Source organism: Musca vetustissima, unplaced genomic scaffold, assembly GCF_032173495.1.
Source record: "Musca vetustissima isolate MV318-11 ecotype Yass unplaced genomic scaffold, APGP_CSIRO_Mvet_v1 utg1756, whole genome shotgun sequence".
Classification (NCBI taxonomy): Eukaryota; Metazoa; Arthropoda; class Insecta; order Diptera; family Muscidae; genus Musca; species Musca vetustissima.
This window is the reverse complement of record NW_026878454.1, coordinates 135,326-148,319: the sequence shown is the minus strand read 5'-3', so window position 1 is coordinate 148,319 and position 12,994 is coordinate 135,326. Positions and strand designations below refer to the sequence as shown.

Here is a 12,994-nt window from a genome sequence, read left to right as displayed (position 1 = left end):
ACTGTATATCTCAACTAGAGTTTTTAAGAGGCTCAGGTAGTTTGGGGAATAGGGAATTGCAAAAAAAAAATCGGAGAGGTGTATGAGGAGGATATTTAGATTTTCAAGTGGAATCTGGTCATCTAGTAGTGATTAAGATACTCAAAGGTATAAATGTTTTGAAATTAAATTAAAATGGTTGCAAAGTCAACCCCTATAGATCAAAACCTTGTCACAGTAGTTTTTGTATGTTAATGTGCTCAAATAGTTCTTAATACAATGTTTTGCCAAAAACACACTAAAATACTTCTATTTAAAAGTGAATTCTTAATTATTTATTTTTAAATGTTATTGTACAATGACGTAGAACGTCAATTTTTTATAATTCTAATTATTTAATTAATTATATATCATTGCTGCCCTTTAATATTTTTACTAACTTAAGGTTGTAAAAAGTCCCGGTGTAAGCTTGTCTGAAATTATTTTTTTTTCTTATTTTTGGAATGCAGTGCTCTGTGCTTCTCGAAGAGTTATTTTCATATATTCATTTAATTTCCCCTTATAGGTTTGTTGAAATCGCTAAGCCGACTTTTCGAGATCGACTTTCGAGTGGCATCACGAAATGTCGTATTCAGCTTTTAAGTACATTTTTAGAAAACAAAATTAATGTGACATATTTCTAGTAGAGGGATTTTTTAGTTGTTTGATGCGTAAAAATATAAAAATTTAATTTTTTTTTGTAACTTGAAAATCTTGAAAGAATAAATTTCTTTCCAATTAGAAATTGTAAATTCATAGTAATTCAACTGTCAAATCAATTCTCAAACGATACTCTCCTAAACAAAATTTTACCGAATATGTAGTACACGAAAATACTCATTTCAAAATTTCGTAAAAGGAACGATTTCCCTCAGCAGTAGTTGGTAATAACATGAATGAATTTAAAACACACACACACACACCCGCACATATATACAATTTATTCATGCAAAACGAACACAATTAGTGGCTTCTTAAATTGTTAATCAGACAAATGCATCATTACATTCTGAATAACTTCGAGGTATGTATTTTTTATATGTGCGTATATGTAATAATAATTGGAATGCCTAATAGCACTTTTACTAACAAACGCCATGCAATGCCCTATGTCGAGCGTAAGTAGCTTTCGAATGCGCCTTTTTTCGATCACAAAGAAAAAACAAACAAAAAAACAAAAACACCGAGCATCAGTAGCTGAATATGTATCAAAATCAAGCACGCTCACTGAACATGCGGTTTTTTTCTAAATATTTATTATTTTAAATGATATCGAATGTGTCTTGATCCCTTTCTATAATTAGGTTATGCCGAAGGCCATGACTGTTTCAGTCAAATTTTGTGTGGCATTGACAATGTTATTCGAAAACATGTCAGCGAAATGCATTCAAAGTTTGAATCTCAGTTCTCAAGCATGGCTTTGGAGGTGGAGAAGAGGGATGCCCTGATTGCGCACCTACAGTCGAAGGTCAGAACTTTGGAATTGAGTGCATCGTCCACGTCACGAAGAAAACACCATCGCGAGAAAATCAGTGGGACAATATGTTCGGCGGACATGGACGACGAAAATGATGCCAATGCTGAGGACGATAGTAGTTCGGGTTCGTCAGCGGAATTACTCTTTATGGTAAGTTGGCTGTTCGGACCATTAACAAAAACAAAAAATATAATATCTGTTATTTTTTAACATTTCAGCGTGGCGATTCGCTGGATACAGTCTTTACTTCCTCCCCTCCCACTCAATCCAAACGACATTATCCCTCGTCGCCAAACACCAGTCGGAGTCGAGAAGATTTCTCCTATGACTACGGTCCTTATGTCAAATCCGGCAATGACAGTAAGAGTAAAAATGGCAAAAGCAAGACCACAAATCCCGTCGAATTGGTTGCGAATATGGCCGGTAATCTTACACGACTGGGCGACAGTGTCATCCTGGATATTGGCGAGAGCAGTTCCAGTTCATCTTCGTCGGAGGAGAAGTTACATTTGGACGAAGAAGCTGAGGAGGAAGCTGCAAACGAAGACAACGACAGTTCTGACAAACAGGTACACCACAATGATTGGGAAGTTCGGATGTTGGCCGCAGAAATGGAGAAGCAGGAACGAAAACGCGGACTCTCCCTCAGCGAACACTCAGCCCTGCCCAACAGCAAAATAGGTAGCAGCTTTCTTCGAAGACGAAGAAAACTAAGCGATACTGAAACGGAATGCAGCGAAACGGAACTCGACCAGATGTCACCACACTCCCGACCCCGTGCCTCAAGCCTCGACCAGTTTAACATGAGGTACGGCATCGGCCGCAGTGGCATCTTCAAGGCCATGAGCATCGATCGTGATAAAGACAAACTTTGAAAAATAGTTAAATGCACAAAAACCCGTTCTTATGTTAATAGTATTTTAACCAGTAAATTAAAGCAATTTCACAGTATTGAAACGTACAATTACATTCTAGTCTAAACTGTCTAAACCAAATACCAAACCAAACACATACATACATACAACATATATAATTAGCTTTACGACTAACAAACGAGCGCAATAACGCCAATAGCATTTAAAAAATTGTATTAAGGGACCACAGTGCCCAGTGTCCCCAGTCCCTCCCTCGGTCACAACATTAAATGCACACACACACACACAGCCGAAGTTTCGTGTTTCCGCTGATACCGAAGAGTACAATTCGCCAGTCACCGCCACTGTGTCGCCTTGAAGTGTATTTCGTTTAGACGTGGTACCAACGAATATCCCTCAACAAGACTTCAGACGCAACCTTGTAGGAGGCATCAGACGGAGAATGGCGATTGATTTATGGTCCAGTGTCAGATGGCAAAGAAAAACAAAATGTCTGTCAAACATGTAAATACCTCTTTAAAATATTAAGATAACGGCCTATATTTTTAAGAATACTACTTTAGAATAATGAAATCTGAAAGCTTTAATATCTTATATAGATTTATTGAAATGTATTATTAACAACAACAACAAAACACATTAACATATGTAATTGTTTTCTGAGCGATCGCCTTTCCATTTCTCCTCCTCCACCCACCACATGCTCATCTTCCCAAAATAGAGTTAAACAAAACAAAAAAACAAGTTCATCTAATGTAGATAATTCTGTAAATTGGTTTGCGATAGGCCATCACTAACTAACTACACATTTCACACCTAAGGTCAAAGTTTTCCAAATTATTCTATGTTCTTTGTTAACCATTCACAAGCATGGCATAATTATTCAACATTTTTAATGTTTAATTTTATTTGTTTTTTTTTATTATTTTGAGTTTTTATCATGTATGTATGTACATATCATTAAGAATGTATACGTTTTATAAATTTTTTCAATATTTTATTTATTGATTTGGCTAACTATCACGTTCAATTTTTTATTGTTAATTTAAATTTCTAAAAGTATAAATTTGCAATTTAGAGAATTTATCGTAAAACTTTATTTCGTTCTCCTGCAAATAATGCAGATGATAAATTTAATAACAGATGTGGATTCATTATAGTTCTTCCATAGTTTTTAACATGTTTCTCTGGAGAGACAGATTATCACAAAAATATCTTAATTCCGTGTCCAAATTCATCAAATTTGGTCCCAATATTCCTCATTGCATTTATACAATCCGTGGCAATAGCTGTGTCTGGTTTTCAGTAAGATCTAGTTCAGAGAGCAGGGTGCGCAAAAATTCGCTCGCGAATGAATTAAAATACATTCTTTTCGTTTTGTACTCAGTTTACGAATGAATTTATGGCGATAAATTCTTTACCAAACGAGCATTCGCCAAATAATGTTCGCACACACATAACAAACGACTGAGAGCACACAACAACGATCGTTCGTTTCGTTTGGTGGTTGAAATTCTTTCTGACATTCTCTCACGAATGAAAACAAACATTCCCGAATTCTCGCGAATGCTCAAAACAATAACAACAAACGCTCGTGACCCCACTTGTTGTTGGACACGTGTTTTATTATTCCACACACTTTCTCCTACACACACACATTCATTCGTTGTGTATGTGTGTTTACTTTTTTATGATATTTTGTTTGTTGTTGTTTTAACAGTGCTCGCGAGCATTCGCGAACATTACATTTTTTTGAGTTTTTCAATAGAATGTTCTTCAGCAACAAATGCTCGCGAAAGAACGAATCGACGACGCTTGCAGCGAAATTTTATCGTTCGTGATTTTTTCGTACAATGAGATCATTCGCGAGAGATTGTAAATGCTGTTCATTCATTGTAACTTTATCATTCGCGATAAATTGAAAAAACATTCGAATTCTCGCCGTGAGCATTCATGAGAAAGAGCGTATTTTAATCATTCTTCGTACCCCGTCAGAGAGTAAACAGTTTTTATTCTCTTTTTGCAATAATAAAGAAAAAAGTAAACAGATAACATTTAGTAAGATTCAGCAAATAATGTGCTGATTCGCGATTTTTCTTGGATTTTCTAATTTTTTTTTATACAACACTATTTGGAATCTAAAATGCTTGAATATCTTGCACATAATTTTTTTTTTGATTGGTCATAAAACAGCTGATTCAAAAATTACTGAGTTTGCAAAATTTTACTGCATACAATTCTTCCAGAAAACTCCAGTAAGTTTTTTGTTGTTGAACATTCAAACATGCTCTTTCACTGAGTGAGTTAATAAAAAGTCAACTATTGTGGACATATTTAATACTTATATTTTTATAGTCATTTCCATTTTAATTTATTAGAGAAAAAATTCGCATTCTCCCACTCCTTTTCGCGTTCAAACTTCATTCAGAAAAAAGCGGGAAATATTAACAATTGGTTTTTTATAAAAACAACAATTTATTGGTGGAAACATGAACATCTTAACTTAAAATTGATGCAATAAAATAAACAATATTTATTCGAATTCAATATAAAAAAACAATGATTGTTAAACAATATCAATTGCAACCTAACTGTGAAAAGTATCCAAGATAAAAGTTATTTGAATCACTTTTGGACAATTATAAAACATCCATTCTCGAAATATCCGTGACTTGTGTTTGGTGTCATTGTCTTGATAAAATAGAAACGATCCAATCCCAAATTTTCGGCACTACATTTCAAATTATCTTTTAGATTGTCTAAATATTAAATCGTATCCATAATTCCTTCAATAAAAACGAGATTTCCTATTGTTATTAATTTTAAGTTACAATGTTCATGTTCATGCATAAAAAGAATAAAATGTTATTCATTAACTAACACGTAGTAACGCTATTTTTATAACAAAAAAAAAAAAATAATTAAAATCCTCCTTGTTTTAGACAAACAGTCTGATATAGGATTTAGTATCGGAGGTGATGCAAATGTGGTATACCCTTTTTATACCCTCCACCATAGTATGGAGGGTATATTAGTTTTGTTTTTCCGTTTGTAACGCATCGAAATAATCATATCCGACCCTATAAAGTATATATATTCTTGATCAGCGTAAAATTCTATGACGATATAGCCATGTCCGTCTGTCCGTCTGTCCGTCTGTCTGTCTGTCTGTTGTAATCACTCTAGCGTCTAAACGAATGGAGATAGATCGCCAAAATTTTGCATAGAGTCGTCTTTTGTCTGCAGGCAGGTCAAGTTCGAAGATGGGTATTTTGGGGTTCTTGAGCGCGGTTTTCAACCGAATTCGCTGAAATTTGCTACATAGGGTTCTTATTGGGTACTTAATATCTCCACAAAAAATTATAAATATAGGTCCACTTTTTCTGGTAGCCCCCATATAAGGGTACCCCCAATTTTGCGGTATTTTGGGGTTCTTGAGCGCGTTTTTCAACCGATTTCGCTGAAATTTGGTATTTTGTAGTCGTATATGGTAACAAATCTCCCTACCAAAAATTATTAATATTCACCCCCTTTTAGGGGTAGTCCCCTTATAACCCCCTTTTTATACCCTCCACCATAGTATGGAGGGTATATTAGTTTTGTTTTTCCGTTTGTAACGCATCGAAATAATCATTTCCGACCCTATAAAGTATATATATTCTTGATCAGCGTAAAATTCTATGACGATATAGCCATGTCCGTCTGTCCGTCTGTCTGTCTGTTGTAATCACTCTAGCGTCTAAACGAATGGAGATAGATCGCCAAAATTTTGCATAGAGTCGTCTTTTGTCTGCAGGCAGGTCAAGTTCGAAGATGGGCTTTATCGGTCCACGTTTAGGCATAGCTCCCATATAAGGGTACCCCCAAATTTTCGGTATTTTGGGGTTCTTGAGCGCGGTTTTCAACCGAATTCGCTGAAATTTGCTACATAGGGTTCTTATTGGGTACTTAATATCTCCACAAAAAATTATAAATATGGGTCCACTTTTTCTGGTAGCCCCCATATAAGGGTACCCCCAATTTTGCGGTATTTTGGGGTTCTTGAGCGCGTTTTTCAACCGATTTCGCTGAAATTTGGTATTTTGTAGTCGTATATGGTAACAAATCTCCCTACCAAAAATTATTAATATTCACCCCCTTTTAGGGGTAGTCCCCTTATAACCCCCTTTTTATACCCTCCACCATAGTATGGAGGGTATATTAGTTTTGTTTTTCCGTTTGTAACGCATCGAAATAATCATTTCCGACCCTATAAAGTATATATATTCTTGATCAGCGTAAAATTCTATGACGATATAGCCATGTCCGTCTGTCCGTCTGTCCGTCTGTCTGTCTGTCTGTTGTAATCACTCTAGCGTCTAAACGAATGGAGATAGATCGCCAAAATTTTGCATAGAGTCGTCTTTTGTCTGCAGGCAGGTCAAGTTCGAAGATGGGCTTTATCGGCCCACGTTTAGGCATAGCTCCCATATAAGGGTACCCCCAAATTTTCGGTATTTTGGGGTTCTTGAGCGCGTTTTTCAACCGATTTCGCTGAAATTTGGTATTTTGTAGTCGTATATGGTAACAAATCTCCCTACCAAAAATTATTAATATTAACCCCCTTTTAGGGGTAGTCCCCTTATAACCCCCTTTTTATTTTAAAATAGTTAGCTGATGTTTTCCGGGTGTTGGGGTTATCCCATGTAGCTGTATTCCACCATAGTAGGGGGGTTATTCGGCAGACGAAATTTTCAGTTCACATAGTATGGAATTCTAAAACGATTTAGTCGATTTAGCCATATGTTGTAATCATTTTTATCTTGACCTAAAAACTAAAACGTGAGGTTTGAGAATGAACTATATTGACCCGCATTTAGGACCAGGTCCTATATAAAACATCCTACCTATTTAATATTTAGCGTGATGGACGGTATTGAAATTCAAAACTAAAATATTTGCTCGGAACTTGAGCTGCATCGGCCTTAATTAGGCCTAACCCCTTATATAATGAAAACACCAAGTAGTTGCTAATTCCTACACAATGTTGTCAATATTGGTCCCGCTTAAGTATGCCTCATATATAATATTGCCCTCGAAATTGGAATATTTTCAGGTTTTATACACATGTTTCACCATACCATGCGTTAATAATATATGTCAAAATTTTAGGGTTTTGAGATTTTAGGAAAACCCTCATTGAAATTGCTGAATTTTCTATTTGGTTTACAGCAATCGATTGGAAGAATTATGGTTATATGTATTTTCCCTATGTTTTCATTTCAAAAAATGGTCAGTATTTTTATGGTGGAGGGTATCCAAAGTTCGGCTCGGCCGAACTTAACGCTTTTTTACTTGTTTGTTTTTAGATTGCCAAATTTTTATTTTTTATCCGATTAAATTGAAATTTTACACTTAACAAGCTACATGTGTTGTCTTTCCATGTATCAATTTGAAAATAAGATCATTCTAACAATTTAAGAGATATTTGAGAAAATATTTGAAATTCCATTAAAAGAGATTTTGAAAAAAGTGTAGGTAATGTGGTATACCACATGATGTTAATGTGGTATAGTATAATTTTCACTTCCAATTGATATCTTATATAATTTATTGTTTTTAATGAATGTGAATTAGCTCGAGATTTATGTCTGTTAAGATTTTTAACTGATACGTTGAGTGGAACTTTAATTTTTATTATATAATAATGTCTACACATGGCAATATTTAATTTTTGTACCTTTGTTTTTCATCCTCATGATGCATGGCAGGTGCTCGTAGAGGACAAATGTTTCACATAGTAATGACATTTTGTCTTGTGCTGGCTTTTTTTCATACAGACTCCAGGTATACCACATTACCTGCACTTGTGTTCACTGAATAATTGTCTGGTTTTTTCCTAAATAGGTATATATGTGGTGCAATCGCGCATATTATTTGATTTTTAGTACTTACTGATTATTTTAATGCTTTCATAATAAAGATTAAAATAAATCTGTAAAACAAATTTTTTTTTTAAACTGCGACCAGAAAAAAGTCAATTTCATGAAAAATTTAATTTTTGCTACTGATTCTCAACGTGAGTTAAATAAATTAAGCAGATCATTGCTATCATTTTTTTTGAGAACAACAAACTATAAAACATGTTTCAGTTATTCTAAAATTTTCAGTTTACAAAAAAAGTGACTGTACCACATTACCAACCTATACCACATTTGCATCACTTCCTATATTTTGAAGGAATAAACGCTATTTTAGTTATAACTAATTTGAATGAAAATTCCTTCATTTCTACTATTTGTAATAGTTTTTGAGAAGAAAAAAAACATAACCCTATTGTATAGCGTATGACATCGGCTTGCTTGATTTTTTTATTTTATATCACTAGAGGGTGAACATATCCCGACACTTTGCTCCGAAAGTTTAGTTCAGTTGTGTAGTTGAAAAATTTGTGTGCTGAATTTCATATGAAAATGTTGTAGTGTCATGCTGAAAATTTTAGCACGTCAAGGGAGTCAAATTTAGCTCAGATATTGTGGAAGATCTAAACAAGGGCGTGGACGCTGTGTTATGGGATAAATGATATAAATTTCTTTCTTTTTTTTTTACTTTTTGAAACTAACAAAATCATGAACTACATAAAAATGATGAAAAATTATGCCGAATTTTTGGATCAACCGACAACTTCTCTAAAATCTATTTTTCTCTCTCCAACTTTATTCTGAATTCATAATCACTGCTGATAACACCAACAGCTGATAATGGAAATGCCTGTGCGCATCACTTCCATATATCCCGGCTTGGTATGGTAATTACAAACATTCTCAAAAATAGCCAGCCTAGAACAAATGTATGGAAGCCAAGTGACTTAACTTAAAAAAAAAAACAAATCGAAAATTAATCCGTTCATGAATGAAAATCAAGTGATTTTATTTTTTGTAAATTAAGTGAATTAAAAACAAAACAATAAAAAATATTTGTGCATTGTAAACATTTAAGGACACTTTGTACACATATGTTCATACATATTTTTGCTCTATATATCCTGGAGTTGTGTGTGCGTTTGTTTGTATTTTTATTGATGTTAATTTTAATTTAGAAAAAAAAGACATCAGGGACCACAAAAGTTGTATGATAATGTTAATTGAATATTATTACTGTATGTTTTATGTTAATTGATTTTCTTATTTAGACTCTGTTTTTAATAGATCGCGCACACGCACATGCCTAATGGAAAACTTCTTTATGTAAGCATATTTGAATATATTTGGCATTGATATATTTGAATCTTAATTCCATATGAACAAATGATCTAGGAATAGTGAAAAATTGTAGCTACACAAATGCTGAATTCAAGCCGATTATATTAAAATATGCAATTTTGTATCTTCTTATCGACCAAGAATCAATGGGGAAAATAAAAATGCAACCATTTTTACATGTACGTCAATTATTATATATCTAATATATACATACATATGTACTTGCATATACAAACAGACATAGTTATATTTATTTGTTTTTACATTATAAATATTTGCTGAAATTGATCCCAGTATGAATTGTTCAAAATTGTCATCGTTTCATTGAATATGGTTTATAAATGCTGTAGTTTTTTTAATAACAAACACACACATAATCTCTATTCTCACCCAATACAATTACTAATTTATGTTAGCCTTTCTCCAAGAAAAATACTGAATGCACCTTAGTAATTTAAACATTATTACTTTTGATATTATTTTAACGATTGTAAACTGGTTAGACTTTTTCGAATTATTTTGCTGATGAAACCGTATTGTTCCTTTTCATATTTCATAATTCGCTGTAAACAACATTTTGCATTCAGGAGTATTTTCTGAAATTATTTCTCCTCTTTTAATACATGTACATTTATAACAGATATCAACTTTACACATTTCATTTAAAAGAAAATTTCAAATTTTCGATGTCGATGACAATTTTGTGAATCATATTTAAGTATATATTCAATTCCTTGGGTGTATGTAATCCAAATCGATGTTTACACAAAAAATAAACAAATACAGTATATAGGTGATAATTTTTAGAAAACAAAAGCAATTTGTTTTTGTTCATATTTTTTTTTTAAAATAAACACCTTCACAAATATACATACACATTTATTTAGCAGGAAACCGTTTAATAAATATGGATCTCTGATAAATAATGTTAATTAGTGAATAAATAAATCTTACAAACCAACAACAAAAACATTTTAAAACAATGGGAAGATATAAATAACTCCAAAGAATAACAAAACAAAAACAAAAATTAAAACCAAAGTATATACCTAGTAAAATAATACTGAAACGAATGAATATTATATAAAAATTAAAAATGAAACAAAACTAACAAGCAAATTCATTGAATTTAAGAACAAATAAAAGTATATTTACGAAATCAGTAGTGGAAATAAAGAGATACAAATTAATGAACAAATACATATTTTGAGTAAATTTTAAAGGTTTTAATTTTAAATATTTAGCGAAAACAACATCTATAGCATTCACACTCAACACTAAAACAAACCAAAGTAATAAAAAAATGAATTGTAAAAGAAGCGCGTGTGTGTTATTTTATTGGGTATTAGTAACGAAGGGGATATATGTATGTCCAAATAAAAGTACGTATCGATTAACGAAATCCACGTCAAATATAATCCTCTGGATTTATGAAAACGTAAACGCTATGGAGTTAACGTTTGAAATCGATTGGGTTTAATAGTCTAAACATGCTCTAATAGCCTAGACAGACGACAGCCTTAATTTGCATTAACAGCCTTAATTCAAATTAACTTGTACATTATCCTCATTTTTATGTGTTGTAAATGCACAAAATCAAACTGAATTTATACTGAATTAAGCAATTTAAATATGGCAATGCTGTAGAAAATAAATTGATTGTTGTCAAAATTGTTTACGTTTATGGAAATACAAATTAGAAATAAAGGCAACATTCCGTCGAATTGGGCGCTGTTTTATCATAATTATAGCTGTTATTCTTCCTGTCTGTCATATGTTCTTTTCATAACGATGTAATCCTAAAACATATTGTGAACAAATGTCAATATTTTCTTACTACACACAGGCAAACAATAGTTTTGAAACAAAAAACTGATTTATAAATGCTGAAACTCTCGTCTGTCAGGGGTAAATATTAATTCAAATTAAGAACTATTTAATGCAAATTATGGCTGTCGTCTGTCTTTGGTATAAGATGGCAATTTTGCAAAATCAATCCAATAGCTGTTCAGAAGATTCACAATTGACATACACAATATTACAACACTACATTAACCCTACGGTCAATAATCAAAAAATTATACATATGTATATCAGTATAGCACTGCAATTCATTTAAAAAATGGACTATCATGCGGTTTTTTTGTAAATTAGTCTTTACGGATCTGAGCTAGATATACGAACTAAAAATTATGTATACAATTAAGGAATATGTATTAAATTTCACGTTTAAATGATAATCTATCTAAAACATTCATATTAATTACGTTATAGCTTTCGAATGGGTTAAGTTTTTTTTTTAATTTTTTTATAGGGATCTAATTTAGTTCTTCCAGATACAAATGTACCCAGTTATTGATCATAGAGTTAACAGAACTCAGAACAAATGTAAATCATAGTATACTTTTTCGGCGTGAGTTTCTTGAACACATACGTAAGTACTACAAGTAATTCCCGCTAGCAATAGGAATTAGTTCATAATCAGAAACTCGTCGATTCCCAAGTATTGACTTACCGAGGAGTAGTATTATACTAGTTACAGGTTTACAGTCAAAGACTAGTTACATTAGACTATCCGCCTTTCTGGCTCCGTAACAACTTGTTCAGTACCGATTTTATGGTTCAATTAGCAATTAAAGCACTTTTAATTACATATATGGGCAATATTGCCAATTTTTTAACATAGCCGAAGCCGAGGTTCACACCTTTATAACTCGAGAATTACTTAAGTATATGAAAAAAAGTGAATAGTTTTGGGTTAATTGGTCTGTCGTTGCAAACTGCTCATGATATTGATCTCCAAACTTTATTTTGGTGGAAGCTCTACTTTAATGTAAAAAGATTTGTAAAAACAGGTTGAGGCGAAGCAGTTTTTTAATGATCTCTATCGATTTGTGACCAAGCCACTCATTTCACGATCTTCGTGTCAAAGTAAAACTAGAAGCCAGCAAAATGGAGACTACGCCACTTATGTATCATTTTTCAAAAGTTTTACTGCATCTACCTTTAAATGATGCTGACATTTTGAAGCTCGATTTTGAGTGTTTTTTTTTTTAATTTTACTTCTAGCTTTAAAACGCAAACAGGAATGTCTAAAAATCGATTATAATATTATTGTAGTCGCGAATCTTCGTAATTGATATTATGTGTATGTATGATATGTATTTTGTGTATGTAGTATGCACAGCTTCAGAGTAATACTCATCCGATGGTGAACATTTTGTGCGATCAAATTTCTAAAAAACCTATTTTTCGGGCCAAATTTTTAGATCTGTCAACTGAATGATATGGGTACCCGCGATCAATAAGATTTTTTACGTTTTGCATGATATAAAATCTTTTTCGTGTAAATCTATCTACTAGAACGGCGGGAACTGGCCTTC

The 12,994-nt window shown here is 32.7% G+C and overlaps 1 protein-coding gene across 1 annotated transcript in view; it reads left to right on the top strand.

Moving 5' to 3' along the window:
* Positions 1–2,644, top strand: part of LOC133323200 (uncharacterized) — a 37,187-nt gene extending 34,543 nt beyond the window's left edge. Inside the window, exons 17-18 of the mRNA XM_061532155.1 lie at positions 1,323–1,645; positions 1,714–2,644. Of these exons, the coding sequence (XP_061388139.1) occupies positions 1,323–1,645; positions 1,714–2,370 (980 nt within the window). The 3' untranslated portion in view covers positions 2,371–2,644. The remainder of the gene's footprint in view (positions 1–1,322; positions 1,646–1,713) is intronic.
* The last annotated feature ends 10,350 nt before the right edge of the window (positions 2,645–12,994 follow it).